The sequence below is a fragment of the Megalops cyprinoides genome, chromosome 4 (assembly GCF_013368585.1).
Source record: "Megalops cyprinoides isolate fMegCyp1 chromosome 4, fMegCyp1.pri, whole genome shotgun sequence".
NCBI lineage: Eukaryota > Metazoa > Chordata > Actinopteri > Elopiformes > Megalopidae > Megalops > Megalops cyprinoides.
Window position 1 is genome coordinate 41,230,208 of NC_050586.1, and position 21,194 is coordinate 41,251,401.

The 21,194-nt window shown below is 44.0% G+C and overlaps 1 protein-coding gene across 1 annotated transcript; it reads right to left on the minus strand.

The window, feature by feature from the left end:
* Positions 1-604: 604 nt before the first annotated feature.
* LOC118776496 (melanopsin-B-like) lies at positions 605-20,518 on the minus strand. The gene is made up of 9 exons (XM_036526856.1): positions 20,385-20,518; positions 17,357-17,490; positions 16,273-16,476; positions 14,779-14,950; positions 14,311-14,472; positions 5,314-5,421; positions 5,033-5,207; positions 1,255-1,404; positions 605-1,006 (listed from the first exon to the last, which is right to left on the minus strand). The coding sequence occupies exons 1-9, from the start codon at positions 20,516-20,518 to the stop codon at positions 605-607; spliced, it is 1,641 nt and encodes a 546-aa protein (XP_036382749.1).
* Positions 20,519-21,194: the final 676 nt, after the last annotated feature.

The following is a 21,194-nucleotide window of genomic DNA, read 5'->3' on the forward strand; positions in this document are numbered from 1 at the left end:
AAACCTGCCAGAAAAGTCTCCTTTACATCCTAGAAGTTGTTCTTATTGCGTAACATCATTCTGATGGTTATTGGACAGGCATCTCCTTAAAATCACCTTAAATCACTGAAATCCTTTCAAATATAGTCTGAACTCATCCAAGAGGAAGAGATCCGGATTGCATATAGACACCATAGTGTATGGTAGATGAGCTGGTAAATTAAACTTCAAAGGAGAAAAAAGCATTACACAACCAATGGAGCAGACAAATGCAGGTCCATAGGTTAACCCAAGGTCCTTTTTAAGAGGTTTCTGTCATGCTCTTTAACTGGAAGTGTAATGAATGAATAAACAATTAACATTTTTCATTACATTATATAAAATACCCAAAATGAAAATGATAGAGATGGATGGGGCCTTCTCAATATGGGGTGGAAACTTGTCAATATGTTTAGGTGGACCCTTCTCAGTTTATGTGGGCAGAGCCTTCTCAGTCGATGTGGGTGGAGTTTTCTCAGTGTGTATGGACAGAGAGTTCTCAGTCTATATGGGAGGAGCCTCCTCAGAGTGTGTGGGTAGAGTCTTCACATTGTGTGTGGACAGAGCCTCATCAGTCTGCATGGGCTCAGGAGAGGAACTTCTCCACAGACTCCAGCAGTTCAGTGGAACAGTTCAAGCTCTTCAGGCCTTGCAGCAGATTGGCCGCCTCACAGGGCAGCAGCCCTGGCTTCTCCCCCTGGGTCACGGTCTCCTCGATCAAGCTGCTCTCTGACATGGGGCGAATAATGATCTGTGGGACGGAGCCCCCGCTGCTGTCCAGCCCTGAGCCGGCCGAGCCCCATCCATTCCTCAGGCTCTCAGACTCCTTCCCAGCCTGCCCCGTGTCCTCGTTTTGCTCCCTGTCCTGCCGCCCCTCGCCCTGGCCGTCCCTCACTGTAACCAATAGGGGGATTGCTGCCATGGAGACTGAACAGGACACCAGGTCATGGTCGCAGCTGCTCAGAGCCTCCTTCTCTAGGCCTGGAATCTGAGGGGCCCAGAGGAAATGTAGGATTAACACGCAGAGGGCAAAAGGGGAGAGCAAAACACATTATGGGATCTGAGCAGATATGAACATAAAGTTTATTCTATGTGCTGTTTTTCAAGCCTGCGTAGGTTATACATAGTGGGCGGTGCCTCTCCTGGAGCCTCTCATGGAGCCGTCAAGCCCCTGAGCTAACAAACCCTCCAATGCCACACCGCCCTGTCTGCCCACACCTGCAGCACGTACCTTACCTTCTCCTCAATGACAGCGGAGCAGCTCTTGGCCTTGCCCTGGTGGCAGAAGCGGCCTCTGTCCCTCTCCCGGGACAGGCTGCAGGATGATGTGCTTCGGAAGGAGTGTGACCGGTGGTCCAGCAGGTTCAGCTCCACGTCACTCCACACCTGTGGCACAGATAAACAGCTGAATGAGCTGAAATGTACACTGGAGGGTCTCTGGGTTAAATCCCTGCTGATTGACAGGTTTAATCCATCGGTGTGATATTATTTGCTTTAGGAATAAACACGTTAATGGTCATATCAGGTAGGGGATGTTGTGCAAATTTAGAGAGAGAAACTTTTATGTCTCTTCATGTACTTCATTTTATTTATGGGAACAATTGAATAGCACAAAGAATGCATCAGTGTATCTAACTTATAAATAGAAATAATATAAAAATAATAAAAAATTATAAATAGAAAAGTTCAGTATAAACCACTATACATTGCTTTTGAGATTGAGATTTGGCCACTGGCAATAACACATACTGTACTGTTGCCTGGCAACCAAGTAAGTTCAGTCCCATTCCAGTTCAGTCAGGAGTCAAAGTTAAAGAATGTGTAAGAACTGTATGTCACTCTTGCTAATGCATTTGCTAAACAAATCATGCAGCAATGAACTGTAATCTTCAAAAGCCAAGTGCTCTGGAGGATCCGCTCAGAAGAGCGTGCCAGGACAAGGAAAGCCCAACTCCCTCTGCCCCCTGGCACCCAGCCTTACAGGGCTAATAGGGGAGGACAGAGGTCAGAGAAAATATGAAAATACTTTTCACTTGCAGCAATTATGTTCCCTATGATTTCCCTTTGACCCACCCAACACCCCAAGCAGAGTGGCTATGCCTGAGTGTTACTGGTTAAGCAGTGTACTTTCCTGAGCTATGTTTATTTCCCCCAACAGCTCAACATCTGGTGACCTGACAGGGATTAGCACCACATATAAATGATAACTTGAACTCTCAGATAGAGCAAATAACGTAACGGTATATATCCCTATATATTCGTTTTTCTTATAATTTCAATATAAATGCTTCTGAAGGGGTAAAGCACTGGTATGGCAACGGTATGGCAGCTATTACTGTACTCTTAACTGTATTACTAGGACATATTTCACGTAGTACAGAGGTATTTTAAGAACATTTATTGTGTAAAACTGCAACAATAAATGGAAAAAAAGCTACAAAACCTCTTCTCAAGTAACTTCCATCTCTGAAAAACACTTTTTCATGAAATACAATACAATCAAGCTACACAAAGTGAAAATAAAAAGTGACTCAGGGATAAAGTTCTCCGTCGCTATGACGGACTTCCGTCAATTGGATTCCAGAGAGGCCATGTATGAGATCAATGTAGATCCGAAGGGGAAAAAAAGCGAGGGGAGGGGGGTGTTACAGGATTTAGGAATCGTGCTACCAGGTGATAGGTAGCTAGGTAGCCATACGTATTATATTTTGCAACCACCCACATCTTCTGACCGAGAATAATCCACAAGGAAAGTTTATTCCAGCAGCCAAGAATCGTGACAGTTTGCAATTAGATGAGCACGAACCATGGTCGTAACCGGGGTTTGAAAAATTGTGGGGGGGATTAGGTTTTGTCAAAATTATACATAATAAACATTCCATTAGTAAGAACACTATCTATCTTAGCATCAAAATACATAGGTATGAAGGTATGAAGCATGATAATTAAGATAAGATTATTTGTAACCTTAGCTAGCTATAAAAATAAAAGAAAAATGCTTGAGAGGAACACCATTACAAGCTAACTTATATTCATTTCCAAATTTGGCTTTGAAATGTTTCCTACGCCTACTATTATTGATACCATCGCTTACATCAGCTGTTTTTTAATCAATGGCATTGTGTGAAACATTAGCTAGCTTATTAATATCTAAGAAATAGGCTAGCCTTCATCATGACCAGAGTAGGCATATTTAACAGGTTTCACACAATTGCCTTGACTCCAGACGCTGTACCAGGTTACTGTTTTGAACGTTTCTTACAGATAATGGCATAACGATCACTGCTGTGTCTTACTGAATGATATGCTGCCAGTTCACACACAAGCCACCTGCTGCTGCCAACGTGCGTAAATTCCAATTGCTGCTGTCAGTGGAAGTGCTGATGATGCAAGGGGCTGCGCTCGCGCCCTCTCTCACAACTCTCACACACAGCAGACACTAAACAATTCTAAACAATTCTGAAAATTGTTTACATTGAAAAAAAAACAACTGAATTAAGCATGCACTTGTCTCGGAGGAGAAGTTCTCAGCCACTGATTTTTTTATTCAATTGCATTTAGCTTCAATTTTTATTTTTAGCTCATAGCTCATGACCTCATAGCTGGTTATGGGCATGACCCAAATGCCATGTTCACCTGCATGCGCACACTAATTTCCTCTCATCCCTAGCACTTGGCCTGTGAGGACTATATCCATCTTCATATAATATAATCAACTGATAGCACACAGACAATGCATAGCATAATTCAAGAGTAATTGAAAGAGAATAACACATTATTATTAAAAAAATAACATGCAGATAGACTTTTAATGGGTGGCCATTATAGTGGGACATAGGGACATTGAAGGGTTTTGTCACATCATTGTATGTAGGCTACATTTTGTGAGGTTAGGCTGCTGCTTTCTTTGCATCGGTAAAATTTTCCGATTTATTTATATATATAATTATCAGTAGATTCTCGTCAAATCTCTCGGCCAAGTCTCGTGCGGGTTGGAGGCGTGTCTGGGCAAGTCACAGTCAGATTATCATGGAGGAGGAAGAGCGACACGTTCCACCGAATTGCTACAAATCAAATGTTGGCGACACTTCAGATTTTTCAAGAGAGACGGACAATTTTGACAAGACGCATGCAATTTGCAAAATATGCCATGCCACTATAAAGTACACAGGCAGCACGGCCAACCAAAGAAATAAAATCAAACTATCTGTACCATATTGAATTGGTATAGCACCATATTCTTTTGCATCGCATTGTATCGCGTTGAATCGCATTGTGTTGAATCAAATCGTGTCGAATTGTACTGCATCGCAATAGGGGTGAATCATATCGTATTGTATTAGTAGTTGCTTCATATGTATCTTTATTGTATCAGATCGTTGGCAATGTATCAAGATGTGTATCGCGTCTTTTCGATGACGTTACACCTACATCTGTGAGGGCTCTACCGGTCAGCACAGTGTAGTCAAAATCCATACCGTAGGGCAAACTCATGCCGGTGTACTTTCTATACCGTTTATACCATCCACCCCTAAAACAAATAACAAATTAACACAGGTGCTTGGGACAGGTGCTTCGCTGTAATGTGACATAGTGGTAAGGAGCAGCTTTTAACCCAAGGGTTTACGGTTCGCTTCCTAAATTGGCTGCTGCTGTCACTGTTCGCTTGGAAAAGACACCTAGTCTTCGTTGCATCAGTAAATATCCAGCATCCTAACTGAATAGCATGTAAAAATTACGCAAGTTGCTCTGGATAAGAGCATCTGCTAAGCTTACATTACATGCTTCATCAAAGCTTACATTAAATGTAATTTGTTCTGTAAATCACAGATTTGATTATTTTGAGTATGTGATTACTAAATGCATTTAAATTCTATTATTTCCAGAGAGCAAAGCATTCAATTCAGGCAACCCCTCACAAATGAGATACACACAAATACAATCTCATTCTCTGGTTCTCTGCTCTGCATGTAAGAGCTAATCCCATGCATGCACACACCCAATGTACACACACCATGTCACTAGTGGACATCGAGGACACAGGGCGGAACTTGGCCTTGGACACAGATGACTGCCTGCTGAGGATGGACTCTCGGAAGGAGGACTCGCTGTTGGACCCAGACAGGCAGTCCTTTCGTGACGAACGGGACAGACAGCTTAGACAGGGCACCTTCTCCACCAGCGTGGTCCTGTACATAGAGGTGTAAGAAACAGGTGAGAAGGAACATAAACCCCATAAAACACACCCACCATCTCAGTCATGTCTCGGAAGGACATAAATAAATGTGGAATCACCTGTATTTGGTGTGTATGATGGCATAGATGAAAGGGTTGTAGATGGCTGACGCTTTTGCAATGACGGCTGGGACCGATTTGCAATATGGGGAGAGGATGTTGGCATGCCTGAAATGAAAAAAGAGGGGCGTCTTCACAAGAGGGACAGGTGTTTGTGTGAAGAAACTCCCGAAACACTGTTATCCAATTACAAACCAAGTCGGATTCTGTTCCTGGTGCGGCACTGCGCACATCAACAAGTCAATGGACACCTTTGCTGAATGCAATTTGATGCACAGAAAACTGCTGTACTCTGATCTTCACACAAACAGCAGTTTGACATTGAGGTAACTGAATGGTAATTTCCAAAATAGAGCTGTGACTTTCAGTTTATCTTAAGGTCAGCTTTGGTTTCCGCTACTGTTTTGCACCAGCGTTGTTGCTGTCGCGTGCCAGTTTCTGTGGCAGCACCGGTGACCCAAAGGTGCAGCGTTCCAGGAGGGCGAATCACATGATTATCTGATTATCCCTCTCCCCGCTGCTGCATCACCTCCCATTGCCTTTCTCAGAGAGGTGGGGCAGCACTCCGCAAGCCAACACATTTACCAAAATAGCTAGGGCCAAAAATGAGGGCAACTGGAATCCCTGGTGCCCCATGACCTGAAGTTTCTCTTTTATTCCCTCTAGGACTTAAACAACTTTGAACACAAGAACATAAGAGCATATCATGACGAGAACAGGCCATTCCACCCAACTAAGCTCGCCATTAAAATTAAAGAGAATCCAAAACTGCATCAAGTCTGGACTTGAACACAGCAAGGGTATCTGCTTCAACTACATGACCTGGCAACCTATTCCATGTATTGAGAACTCTTTGTGTAAAATAGTATTGCCTTACATCAGTGTGGAACTTACTCTTCACTAGTTTCCATTTATGTCCCCTTGCTCTCCAGACTGAACTCATCCTAAAAATCTATTAAAGGTAACCTTATTGAGTCCTTATATAAATTTAAAAACCTCTATTAGATCACCCCTAAGTCTCCTCTTGCTAAGTCTAAATAGGTTAAGTAACTTTAATCTTTCCTTGTAGCTTTTATATTTCATGCCATGAACTAATTTAGTTGCCCTTCTTTGAACTTTTTCAAGAGCCTCAATATCTTTCTTACAGTGTGGTGCCCAGAACTGCACACAGTATTCCAAGTGAGGTCTGACTAAGGCATTGTATAATTTCAATATAACTGCTTTAGATTTATACTCAATACTTCTGGCTATATATACCAACATCCTGTTGACCTTTTTTACTGCTACAGCACACTGCCTAGATCCTGTTAAGCTTGGGTCAACTATTACTCCCAAGTCTTTTTCAAATTGAGCACATTCTAGTTTTTTCCCCCCATGAAGTAGTCTTGTCTGAGGTTCTTATTTCCCACATGCAAGACTTTACATTTAGCTAAATTGAATGTCATCTGCCAGGTATCTGTCCACTTTTGAATGCTGTTTAGGTCTTTCTGTATTACCTTAGTTGATTCTATACTGTTGGCTAGACCCCCTACTTTTGTAGCAGCTGCAGATTTTACTATTTTACTACTAACCCCTGCATCCACATCATTTATGTATGTAAGGAATAGCAAAGGCCCCAACACTGATCCCTGCGGGACTCCACTTCATACAGGACCCTGCTCTGATACAATACCTCCCACAGTTACAGTCTGCTTTCTATTAGATAAACAATTTTGCACCCATATATGGTCCATATATATGAGTTTACATGACATTCTAAAACAAATGCTTAAAATACATATAATATTACGTAATATCCTGATAGTAACTTTTTAATGTGCAGCATTAAATAACATAATGTACAGCATATTAAAACACATTCCTTTGATTCTGTCTTTTATCATTTAAAACATATCACTTTGGAGTGAGAGCAAACAGCCTTTATTTTTATACTTCATAGCATGTTGTAATATATCATTGTAGCTGTGGCTGCTGTTCCACAGCATTAGATAATGTTAATGTGGTTTGAGCATTGTGCCATGGCAAATTTCAAAGGCTCAGACCTCAGCTCGGGATTCATCCACAGATTATCTGACATAATATGCACCAGACAATTAATCAGAGTACAATTATGTCTTTGCCACCGTTGAGGTTAAAAGTATTCAGATTTGCTGGGTCTTTATGAGCATTCTTGAAGGAATGTGGCCTAAAACAATGCATCCATAATAGACACAGTAATACATATAGTTCAGGAACTTCCTGTTACTGACTGGGACCTCTAGGCTGGAGGTCAGAAGGAATGCTGAACATCAGATCATAGCAGAATATGTGCAGTTTGTCTCTGAGAAACTCCATAACAATACAAGACATTCTGCACTTGTCTGACATGCTGGGATCATTCTGGTGGAGGAGGTGCAGTGTCTGAGGTAAGAACTCAATGTAACTGCAGGCTGGCTATGTGGACCCTTGGACCTGTCTTAGAGGAGGAATGTTAATCCCAGTGCTACTGTTTTCGCAACATTCACACCAAGCACTGAGGCCCTCTGCACTCCCATCACCATATACTGAGTCCAGTGTTCAAACGTCTGATTGCAATGGATGCTATCTTTAAAAAGTAAGAATGTCAAGGGTACATGTATCAATACAGCCCCTTACTACCCATGATATTTTAAATAGCTATACATCATTGTGGACATTGTATTAATTTAAAAACATGACACAATATTGTCATACCTGTCTGAAACTGTATTCAGAAATATCTTGACTGTCAGGGCTCCCGCCCCCTAGCTGTTGTGTTTTTGTTTTTCCCTGTCCATGTGTCTTTGTTTTCCTTGTGTTCTAGCCCTGCCCCGCTCTCCGCCCTGTCTCCGCCCACCTGATTGTCTCCACCCGCCTGCCTGCACACCTGCTTCCCATCACCTAATCAGCCCAGCCCTATATCTACCCTGCTTGTCTCTGTGTTGTTTGCCAGATCGTTTCAGTGTTTTCTGCCTGTCTCGTTTCCCGCCTGTTTTCCTGTTTGGATTTTGCTGGTTTTTGCCTTGCCTGTTCCTTGACTACGTTTTTGCCTGCCCTCCTGTCCTGATTGCCTGATCTGCCTGCCTTCAAGGTTTGACCCTGCCTGTTTCTGGTTTTGATCCTTGTTTTTCCCCTTGGACTGTCTACCTGGTATTTTTGACCCTGCCTGTTTTTGGACTGCCGGCTTGTTTGACGATTCTGCTTATAAACGCCTGTAATTGGAGCTCTTGTGGTCCGCGTCTGAGTCCGTGCCTGAGTCCTGACAGTACGATCTGGCCAGTATGGACTCAGCGGACCTTCCCCAGATGAAGGTGGCATTGGAGCTGCAAGGTGCGTTGCTGGGGAGCCATCAGAGCCAACTGGAAGCCATCAGCAGTTCCCTGGAGAGCTTCGCTACCAACATGGTCACTGTCACTGCTCAGCTACAGCAGCTGCAGCTGAGCCAGGAGAACTGCCCCACACCTCCCGCAGCAGCCTCCACGTCTCTCCCACCGGTTCCATTGAGCTGGGAACCCCAATTGCCACCCCCTGAATCGTATGCAGGGGATCCAGGAACCTGCAGATCGTTCCTCTCCCAGTGCTCCCTTGTGTTTGAGCTCCAGTCCTCCATGTTTCCCACAGACCGGGCGAAGATCGCATATGTCATCACCCTGCTAACAGGCCGTGCCAGGGAGTGGGGCACCGCGGTCTGGGATGCTGGCGCTCCTTTCTGTCACTCATTCGGAGCCTTCGCCGAGGAGATGAAGAGGGTGTTTGACCGCTCCAGGCACGGTCACGAGGCCGCCAGGGAGATGCTGCTGATCCGCCAGGGGCACCAGTCGGTCTCCGACCTTGCCATTGATTTCCGCACCCTGGCCGCCACTAGTGGGTGGAATATGGAGGCGCAGTATGACGCTTTCCTCCACAGTCTTTCGGAGCCCATCAAGGATGAGCTGGCCACCCGGGAATTGCCAGCTAGCCTTGATGCCTTGGTGGACCTGGCCATCCGAGTTGATCAGCGCCTATCGCAGCGACGCCGAGAGAGAGAGGCCAGTGGACCGCTCAGTCTCACCCGGGAACATCCGCCCGCGCCGGCCGCACGGAACCCTGCACGTCCGCCACCTGCCTCCCCAGAGCCGATGCGGGTTGTCCGCACTTGTCTGTCCTCCGCCGAGCGTCAGAGGAGGATCAGCACCCGATCTTGCCTGTACTGCGGACAGCCTGGTCACTTCATCGCAACCTGCCCGGCAAAAGGCCAGCACTCACCCACAGCCAGGGGGTTACAGGTGAGCGTCACCCCCTTACACCAGTCCTGTGAGGTCCGTCCTCTGTTCTCGGCCATGCTGCTCGTCGGGGGTCAGTCTCACGCAGTCTCCGTCCTGATTGACTCGGGAGCCGACGGGAGCTTCATCGATGCCAACCTGGCAGCTCGGCTGAAACTGCCCCGTGTCCCATTGCACTCGCCACTGGAAGCCCACGCCATCACTGGGGCCCCGCTGGTTCGGATCACCCACGCCACTCCTCCGGTGAGTTTCCTCGTCTCTGGTAACCATCGCGAGGAGATCGTGTTGCACATTATTAACACCCCACAAGCCTCCGTGGTCCTGGGCCACCCCTGGCTAGCCCAGCACAACCCCCACATTGATTGGGTGGGCAATACAATCCTGGACTGGAGCCCGTACTGCCACTCCCACTGCCTTCGGGATGCCTTGGTTCCTTTATCGCCGGTCTCTCCTGCCCCCGAGGACTTCCCGGACCTGTCGGCGGTGCCTCCTGAGTACCTGGACCTGAAACCTGTATTCAGCAAGTCCCGCGCCACGTCGCTACCTCCGCACCGCCCATTCCAGTGTTGTGTGGGTTACCAAGCTCCCCTGTTCCCGGCCCAGGAGGAGGAAGTCGGCGTACCCTCAGCGGCGGCGTTTATCCGACGCTGCCGCCGCACCTGGAGACGCGCTCGGCACACACTGCTCCGCTCCGTGGCTCAGGCTAAACGGTTTGCCGACCGCCACCGCTCCAAGGCCCCTCGCTATCGCCAGGGTCAGCGAGTGTGGCTCTCCACCCGCGACCTGCCCCTTAAGGTGGACTCCCGCAAGCTGGCTCCCCGCTTCATTGGTCCCTTTCCCATCGCTAAGGTGATCAGCCCTGCAGCAGTCCGGCTGAAACTCCCGCTCTCTCTTCGCCGCATCCACCCGACCTTCCACGTCTCCAGGATCAAGCCCGTCGTCCGCAGCCCTCTCTGCCCAGCTCCCCGGACTCCTCCGCCTCCCCGCCTGATCGATGGAGCCCCAGCCTACACTGTACGCCGTCTGCTGGGGGTTCGGCGTCGAGGGCGCGGTCTCCAGTACCTGGTGGACTGGGAGGGCTACGGACCCGAGGAGAGATGCTGGGTCCCAGCCAGGGACATCCTGGACCCCGCCTTGATCCAGGACTTCCACCGCCGGAACCCAGGCTTGCCTGCTGTGACGCCCGGTGGCGTCCGTAGGGGGGGGGGTACTGTCAGGGCTCCCGCCCCCTAGCTGTTGTGTTTTTGTTTTTCCCTGTCCATGTGCCTTTGTTTTCCTTGTGTTCTAGCCCTGCCCCGCTCTCCGCCCTGTCTCCGCCCACCTGATTGTCTCCACCCGCCTGCCTGCACACCTGCTTCCCATCACCTAATCAGCCCAGCCCTATATCTACCCTGCTTGTCTCTGTGTTGTTTGCCAGATCGTTTCAGTGTTTTCTGCCTGTCTCGTTTCCCGCCTGTTTTCCTGTTTGGATTTTGCTGGTTTTTGCCTTGCCTGTTCCTTGACTACGTTTTTGCCTGCCCTCCTGTCCTGATTGCCTGATCTGCCTGCCTTCAAGGTTTGACCCTGCCTGTTTCTGGTTTTGATCCTTGTTTTTCCCCTTGGACTGTCTACCTGGTATTTTTGACCCTGCCTGTTTTTGGACTGCCGGCTTGTTTGACGATTCTGCTTATAAACGCCTGTAATTGGAGCTCTTGTGGTCCGCGTCTGAGTCCGTGCCTGAGTCCTGACACTTGACTGTGAAAAACGTGGGAATGATGGTATGGATAATTCAGAGCCTCAGTTTGCATGACTAGGACAAACATATGTAGTTTCAGCTTTTAGCTCTTAGGCTGATAGTACATATTTACCCCACTTGTCCAAATTATTTTCTTAATTTACAGTTTCCTCTGAAAACACTAAGTAGGTAAGAGGCAGGCCTCGTGAGCCAAAAGGTTATTGGTTTGCTTCTCTGATGCACCATGGCTTGTTGTACCCCAGAGCGTGGTAGTCAAACCTAAGCTTCAGTAAATATCCAGCTGCATAAATGTAATATGTTTGCCATGTGAGTCTATCTTGAAAAGAGAATCTGCTAAGCAAATGCAGACTAATTCTCAAATACTGTCCTTTTACTCACCCCACAATTTCCACTTTGAAGGTAACATTCATCTTTTACAAGGTAAATGTTTGCTCTGTTTCAAATTCCCCATTTCACCAGATTCAACATCAGATGAAAATGATGGATATCTAATTTTGTACTGTATGAGAACATGACAACAATACATTATAAAAAAACTAAGGGACAAAAACATTCAATCAGGTTTAGTTTCTCATAGAGTGGAAAGTGTAGACACAGAGTGAATATTGAGTTTGGTCTCAAAGGATCCAAGTGTCACACCCACTCCCAGTCAGCAAGCTCAGCCACGTCCAATTCAGCCTGGCTCAACCTCACCCACTCATCAAGCGCACCTGTGACTCGTTCTTCCATCAATACCTGGCTACTTAAGGACTCAGTTTGTGCTGCCTCATTGTGAGGTACTGTTTCCTTCAACACTACCAAGACTGCTCTCTGCCTTTCTGCCTATTATTGACTGCACTTGGACCAGTCTGTTTTCATTACACCAAGAGTTTCTGATTGTAATATGAATCATGGCAAGTTAGTCCATGCATCTATTATTATTATCAGAATAAAATGTACTTTTAACTCATTTCTACTTTTGCCCTCTGGCTTTGTTGACAAAACTAGCCTCCATGGCCACTTCTAGATATTTCAAATAATTAAATTCCCTCTCAGCCTCCTTTTCATGGTACTGAAATGATCAAGAATTTTATGTCTCCCTCCATAGAAGTAAATCATTTCTTGAAGACTCAAAACTAGACTTTTTGTGTTCCACTGTACCTTTTCTTGTGCCTCTATGTCTTTTTTGACATGGTAACCAAAACTGAACACAGTATTCAAATGTGGTCCAGGAGTTTGAATAATTTTAGTATAAGCTCCTCTAACTGATATTCTGTTTGTTATATACCTCAGCATCCTGTTGACTTTTTTCACTACTTCAGCACAATGTCTAATTCTTGACTGTTAAATCTAAAACAGCAGTTGTCTTATTGAATTTTGAAACCTCTAACATTTACCCTCCTCCACCAAATAAAAATTTACTGGGAAGAACATTACATTTATCTTCATCTTCACGTTCCTGAGTATGATTAAAATGGGTTTGTATTATTTCAGCCTGCTTTGCTTCTACCCAGCAAGATCATCAGCAAATACAGTATAACTACTCTCCTTCAGATGTCCTTATCCAAATTAAATATACAGCAACTGTTGAAGTTGTGCAGTGATTCTTTTCCAGGTTAATTCTTTGTCTTGGGGGGGTGTATCCTGATGTTGAATTAGCGCTGTCTACCTGGGACATTTTCACAACCCTGTATCAATAGCTATGTATTTACAAAGCTTTCCTGGGCCCTGGGCATCATTCCTATGGGATCCCATGAATCAAATATTTCTTACTGGTTGAAACATTTTAACTGTAGTTGTTTCAAGGTCAAGGAACAACTCTTTCCAACATCCAACATCAGATGTTGCAAATCTTTCTAACATCTGCAAATTTCATGCAAAGAGAAACATTTACAAGTGAGATCATACTAGTTAAGGAAAGGAAGGCATCAATGCATCCATTGCCACAGCCAAGGCAGCTGGTGGACCTGGACCTGGCAGACGGACGCTACAGAAGAAGTGCTAGACAGGCACTGGGGAGATGACTGCCATACATACAGAAATGGCTAAGTTTCCAAAAAATTGAAGAGGCACGTGTTACATGGACCGAGCGTCTATTTTAAACCAAGCCGACTTTTTTCCATCAATAATGAGCCATAAAATCCTTCAAACCATAATTATATAACCTTGTAATTAAAGTAAAACATGAAAATCAAAACATCTCACTGGATTTGGGCTTAGTTCCACACCGCTGGAAAAAATGAATATGCTGATTAACTATGAAGCAATGGTAACTTATAACTCACTTCCTCAGTTCAACTGAAATCATTTCTTATACCAACACAATGCTCACAGCAGACATGCGTACCCTAAACAAGAGTGTTAAGGTGGTGGCAAGCTTGTGCCTGGTGCCAGACTGATGATGAATCTGTCCATGTGATAAACATGGACTGAGAGGTAAAATCTGACTGATGTCTCTATGGAAACTGTGAGAACAAAGTCATACCAGGAATCTCCATTAAAGCTGAGTGACACCTCCTCAAGCATTTACAAGGAAACAGAGTGAGAGTGACTACATGCCAAGTCACTCAATGGAAAGAGGGTGTGAGTAACACTCTTCTCAGCATCTCCATAGAAACGGGCCCCCAACGTCTTACATGTCAGTTACAGTCAGTTCATGGGAATGATTAAAAAAAATAAGACCCAGGAGAAAAATATAACACTATATCAACGCCTTGCATCTCCTTATGTGTCCCTTGTTTGTGATTGAATGGACAAACATAAGTATTATAGTTGGTTAAAATATGAACTGACTGAATGACCACATAAACGTTTTTATTTTTTGTGAATGTTCATGAATGTTGTGGACTGAAAAACAGGCAATTTCAAAACACTCTCATAGAGACCTCAGCAATACTTATCATCTCCAGATTCAAAAACCCAAGCATCGCCTGTCATAAACAACATTTACCAAGAAACCTTGAGGTTACCTCAAATTTCCACTGTTATCCAAAACACAGCATTCACCAGAAAGTGCATAATTACCCAGCCAAGGCAATGAGGGTGACACAAGCATAGGGTGCCCAGGACAGCACATACACAATGATGACCACAAAGGCAATCTTTGCCAGCTTCCACTCATTCCTGATGGACTGCTGCTGGATCAGGGTGGACTTTCTGACGTGTGTCCCCAGCTTCTCCAGGTCCCTATGCGCACAAAAGGAAGGATGAAGGGTGAGGATAAAACAAGAAAGAAAAGAAGGACAGTAAGAAGCTGATAAACATCCTCCCCTTTCATCATGCTTCACACATGACCAGGCAGCCAGCATCCCTGTGTCTGCCTCCAAAGGCCTTGGATTTATTAAGAACTGCAGGCTTTGGTTTGCATCTTTGAGTAACACTAACAGTTACTTTGATAATCTGCAAATGGACAAATGAACAAACAAACAGATGTGTAAAACTTGTCCATTCCCTCCCTAGCTGGCCCTATAGATCTGGAGGAGTGCCTGTTACCGGCTGGTGCTGCGGATTGCCAGGAACATGAAGAGGTAGCAGTAAGAGATGATGCCCAGAGGGATGAAGAACACAAAGCAGCAGAGCATCAGGGTGTAGCTCTTGTTGGCCGAGGTCGATGTGACATAGTCCCATGTGCATGAGGTCATCAGGCCCTCTGGGATGTAAGAGCCTGTGAAGTGCAAGGTGTGGGAAGTAACACTGACATCATCCATGCCTTCCAGGCCAGCTGGGCAGACTGATTATATTATATACAGTCCACAAGCACAAAATACCTGCAGAAGGCCACCCCTTAGCTGTTCATCATCTAATGTAATATTAAAAACTGTAGTCAGGTTGATTCGCCATACAAAAAGTGCAACTGATGTTTTGTATGTATTATGCAAGAATATGTGAATGTATGAATATGTAAGAAATGCTGATACATCTCCATGGGTATTTTTAGTGAAACAGTACATAATGAATACATAAAAGCTAGCCAAGACACAGAGACCTGCTAAGGACAATAAGAATGAGAGACCTTGTTATTTCTGTGGTTGAACTGACAGTGTAATTCACAACCCATTGTCCTTCTAATTAAAAGGTGAAAATGACATCATTCTCATTCACATACAAATCCTGTTTGTTTCCCTCGCCAACAAATACACATGACCTATTTCATCCAATCACATAAAAGCGACATATACGACTGAGAAGCCAGGCTTCACCCTTTTGCACATTTACCCTTTACACCAATGTTCAGCTAACATTCCCTTAGGAATTGATCTATTAAAATTGTGTTGCTGTTAAATGGGACATTTCAGTTTGTAGCAGTGTGCAAGATCAAGCAGGCTATTCTTTGCTGACTGCTGTTACTTCAGAAGCATCTGACACTTTGGATCAAGAAGCTGCACCTTTAATTTTTACTTTATCACTCCCTCTTCTTTGCCCTCCATATTACCAATCCTGTATTGACTTTTCCCTCGCATTTCAGATATAAATGGCATGCCGGATTAATCCGAGGGACTCATTTGCAAAAGCCCCCTGCTGGTGTAGAGATCCTGTGGAGGCGTGGGGATGAAGACCCAGATATCAGCATGGTGCTCCACTCAATAGAGGTCTAATGCTAGTAAGAAGATTAAACCGTTCTTGTAGGTGTTAACACCGCGACGAGGCAAAACACATTACTTTATGTCATTCTGATCTGCCCTCCCAACCTTAGATTAAGTACTTTTCCAACAGGCGTTTCTACCGTGAATCCACCACGGGAAAGGCGTTCTAAGTGAAATCAAAATGTCCAACATCTGTATGAATGGTTTTCAAAATCCCCAGAATAATCTGACAGATTCTTCCTTGTGCAAAGTGTACAACTGTGTGATTTTCATATTAGTCAAAGAAGAATAAAAACGTCAGCTGGAACCTTTTTTTGGTCAAACCTGACATATATGTGCCAAATTGAGTTACAGTTTTCAGATTTTTTGAGAGGATATTTGAGAGAGAAAGAGAGAGACTTACTCCAGCCAACAAGAGGGGCCAGACTCCAGGCTAATGAGTAAAGCCATACTAGTACGATGGCCAGGGAAGTTCTCCGCTTGGAAGTCCACTGGATGGCTTGGAGGGGCTTGGTGATGACCAAGTAGCGATCGATGGAGATGGCCAACAGGTTGATCATGGAGGTTATTCCAAACAGAGCCCCACAGAAGGCATACATCTTGCACCCTGGTGACACATAATTTCACAGAGGAGTTAAAAGTTGTTCAACAGGAACCAGCTGTTAACTTGACTGTGTAACTGCGGATCATTACTGTATAACTTGAAAAAGTAGCTACTTTGTCTAATCAGAGTATGAATCATTGAGTAGTTTTCATTTTCATTCAAAAAGAAAACTAAATTTCAAGTAACATGGCTAGCTAATTCAGTCAATCAGTCTAGCACCACAGATATCGCTGTTACGGTGATGTGCTGTATTAAGCCATGAAGAAGCACACTGACTGCCCTTGAATTGCCAGGGTGAATCATCATGAAAAACATGTCAGAATATAATAGGCTAATGGCAATCATTACTTACATCAGTTCCTTAACTGTGACAAATTCCTTCTTTTGTTCTGAGATTATGTTAAGCGGTTATGTGTACATGCAATATCAAACAGCGGTGCCAGTAAACAGTCCCTACTGAATCAGATTTGTTTATGTGCTTTGGAAAATATGTGTTTGTTCTTTGTCCTATGTGTTTGTTGCAGGAATGATTATTGCTCTTGATGGGACTATAATTCTGAGCAAAAATAAAACAGGAAAAAAAAATCAGCACAACAAAATAGCACTTGGCACAGTGGCTTATGATGGTAATGTGAGGAATGCCTGATCTTTTGCCCTGGGAGAGCTGAGCACCCAGTCCTGGTCCTGGGAGAGTCAGTGTCCTCTCATTTGGGATTTGTCAATTACTTTGTGCATCATCATATATGATCAATAAGTGATTTTAATAAAAGTCTGAATGGTCAAACATTTAACTGGCCTAAAATGGCCCTAGGAATTACACCTGAGTAGGAACAGGACTGGCTGCTGTGGATTTGGAGAGAGTATAAAAAGGCAAAAGTGTTACCCAATTCTCCAAACACCCACTCCTTGTACAGGCAGTTGATGAAGAAGATGGGCGACTGGGTGATGGCCATGAGGAAGTCGCTCACCGCCAGATTCACGATGAAGTAATTGGGGACAGTTCGCAGCTTCTTGTTGCTGAAATGCAGAGTTTCCTTTATTTTTAGATTGTCTGTGGGGTGCAAAAGTGCTTTTAGGTGCAAGGTGCATTCAGCATTCACAATGAAACTGCAAACAATGAGATGTACTGGTCTTTTACCTTACTTGTACCTTCTGTGGAACTAGGATTAATGAATAAGAAGAAACCATAAACCTGCTTCATGATAAAATTGGTATACATTACAAATATAATTTTGATCTTATTGTGCTCATTTCTGTATGTCTGACATTGACATTTACCTTCAAGTAAAATGTAGAAAAATCATCAAAAATATGCAGCTCATTACAATAATTTAGTGATTAAATGTGTCAAGAAAATTTTGAAGATTATCACAAAGATGAGATGCTGACAATGCCTAAGAAGAGGAAGCATTGTTGGAAAGTATTCATATCTGACACTTAGACAACCAATTTATTTGTCATTCTTTATATTTTCCTCATTGTCTAAACAGCTAGCATTTACAATACATTAAGACATTTATATGAGTGTGTTCACAAGAATATCTTGCTAATGTAGAATTTTTATTGATACTCTGTGGCATTGTGATAAAATTGTTCCATATCCATACATCGTTTCACATGCCTAGAATTTTATGAGGTCAGCCTTGTTATTGCACAAATTCTAAATTAATCAATACCCCATTCCCTGATCCATGAGCATAAAAACTTGTGAAATCCTCAGATCCTAATGTATCCTCCTCCCAAACTGTTCCAGTTCCACCCTTTGTCAATCTGGGGTGCATAACGTGAAAACCAATCACTTTGATTATAACTCCCTCTCACACCCTCCCCATTAATCCCACTCAATCCTCTATTCTCTAATTGAACTCTTCTCCAATCAAAGTCTTCACAATGAGAACAGAAGAGGGTACGTCATCACAGAATATCCATTTGATTCCTCTCCCTCTCCTTTTCTTAAAATGGCAAGACTTAATATTAGACCATGAGGTGATACATATTTTTCTACTGTAATGTCTTAAGTCAATCTGTCAAGGGAAACATCCAAAGTATGAATATATGCATCTGAAAGCATGGTTCTCATCCCCTTGTCTCTATGAACCTGACCTGATTCTACTGTTTTCCGCAAACCAATAACATCAATAATGTGACATGGAGGATTATCCTGGAGCCATATTGCTGTAAATGTCCAGGGAGCAGAGCAGCGACATCTGTGAGATGTTATACAGTGACTGCACAGCAACCGTGTCCTGCTTACTCTTGAAAATGGGATTTGTTAATGCACAATGGAAGTGGTCATTTGATATGACTGTCTGACAGTCAACAAGGGATTTTGTTGAGAGGATGGATGATGGAAGCACAACGAAGAGAAAGCATAAGATAAGGAAAACGTGGGTCTGAGGATGCACAGGCTGCCTGACTGACACGCCCCTCACTCATCTTTGACCCTGCAGTCTATTCAGAGTGTTTGATGTTTTGTTTATCAAATTAGATAATACACATGAAGGGTCACGCGTTTCGCTTGTTCCCCAATTGACCAAGACTTTTATAAAAGCTGCAAAATATTTTGAGCATTTCTTTTCATATGTGACTACGTTTTGGTAGCATCGATAATTAAATGAACTGTTACAAACAATCCAAGCGCAACAGAGGAAAGTCTCGTGACATAAATTCAATAAGCCAGCTGGAAAACGCGGCATGAGAGGTTAACAATCAGTTATTGCTACAGAGTGCAGACTTACGGTTCAATAAACATCTTTTTATCTAAAAAAAAAAAATGTAAAAGAAAATTTAAGGGCGAGAAACTTTTTTTCTTGGAAATGTGACCCTGGAGAGATTTAAAAGCAACAAGAGAGCGTTGTATCAGCCCAACAAATGTGAAAAGCATGTCAGAGCCTCCGGAGAGTGCCACTTCTTTTTACAAGCGCCGTACCCTCTAGGAAAAGATTCGGGGTCTTGGCTCGGAGGGAAAGAGTCACGCTTGCTTACTTGTCTCGCTGTCACGATCCAGAGGGACACTACCTTACAAGGAATCAAGCTGGAAAGATGTATTCTGCGCCAGGTTCATGAAGCGCCTAGACCAGCTGAAAATTAATGCTGGAGAGTGCGTGCTGTCAACTGACATCTGTGTCACATCGCGCCGTCCCTTGCAGCGCCATCTAAAATAGTCTTAACGTCCGAACACAACATAAGCAGAGATAAAACGCATGGAAATAACGCCACCCGCGTCCACTTAACGGATTAATTCGAGGCAGTGTTTCTGAGTAAACAGCGACACGTTAATGTAAATAAAAGTTCAATTTCGGAGCTTTTCGGGAAAAAAGCAGAACCGATTATCTGTCTTTGTTAGTAGACACGTCACATAACTGTAGAACTAAAGCTGTCACCTACATGTATAAACTTGCCGACCCTATAGTGGGTTCATTAACGATATCTTTTAATGTACCGTTACCTACAATTTAAAAATGTCTGAGAACTTAACGCCAGCACACCTGAAAGCAGTCGAAGTAGCACTGTGGTCTGTATTATTATTATTATTTTATTATATCCAGACAATATCCGGTCTGACAGAGATGGACATAAACAGAAGTGTTTAGATTCATTGACACGGAATAAATCCTAAATCCTCTGCATATGAACCTAGATGAGAAATGCTCTATATACATTGAAGGCACACAAGTTACAGGTGTCAGTCACATAATCATGTAAAAAGGCAAAAATACTCCACAAAACTTTCACAAGCAGTTCAAAATATTAGAAAAATAATATCATTACATTGATCATCACATAAAATTGCCTTTCATTCTTCCATTCTTCCACATCCTACGCACAATGTGGTATCCTTTCCAGTTGTACCCCTGTGCCTCCTCCTCCCCTTCCCTGTAGACCTGCTGAGACCCCACTTGGCTGCCTACCTGTAGAAGGCGAAGATGACCAGTGCATTACCAGCTACTCCCAGAGTACCGATGACCAGAACAAAAAAGGCCACAATGTAATGCACATGGTCTGGGACATCCACCTTCCGAAAGAAGCTGCGTTGGGACTCCATGTCAGCGTCCTGTCACAGAAATAGAGGGGACCCTGCATCAATGCGGTCCCACAGTGTTGCTGGCATGCTCACAGTGATCCCTCACTCTCTCTCTCTCTCTCTCTCTCTCTACCCGCACACTGAGCGCAGCGCACAATGCTCTCACAGTTATGTAAGACCCGTTAAGTCCACCACTAGCAGGCTGGGATACAGCAGACGGCACTTGGCGGCAGATTTGCGCACGGCCATGCATTCACTGCATCCATAAGTCATATGACCCACCCTGTTCTTATCACAATCAAAGGGAACTCCCTTTTTTCCTCTTCCACTTCCTGCTTTTTCTCAGAGTCAACCATCTGTAGGGTTAGCAGAGAGGAATGTAAAGATTAAGCTTGATGTTATGGCACTTGACATGAGTGGTATAAATCAGGATGGTGGACTTTAGTGTGCTCACGCATGTGTATAAATCTGTTTGGTTTTGTGAGGCAAGCTTGCCATGAGACTTTGTCTTAGTAAGTAACAGATGATGTCACCAGGGTGGTCTGAATCATTCACTCAGGATCCACTGTTTCACCAGGAACTCTCCGCATACACAAAACAGTCTTACCTGTTTTTGGAACTTGTAGTTTGGTGAAAAGTAATTATTTCTCAAAAAAATCTGATACCATGTTCACAGTGGTACTTACATCATAGTTTT

Bases quoted from the DNA above. Each gene is read 5' to 3' on its own strand.
- LOC118776496 (XM_036526856.1), bottom strand. From the start codon at position 20,518: ATGGAGTCCCAACGCAGCTTCTTTCGGAAGGTGGATGTCCCAGACCAT. The intron at 16,477-17,356 runs GTAACACTTTTG...ATGTGTCACCAG, and splicing joins GTGGGTGTTTGGAGAATTGG to GGTGCAAGATGTATGCCTTC. The intron at 14,951-16,272 runs GTAAGTCTCTCT...TGCACTTCACAG, and splicing joins GGCCCCTCTTGTTGGCTGGA to GCTCTTACATCCCAGAGGGC.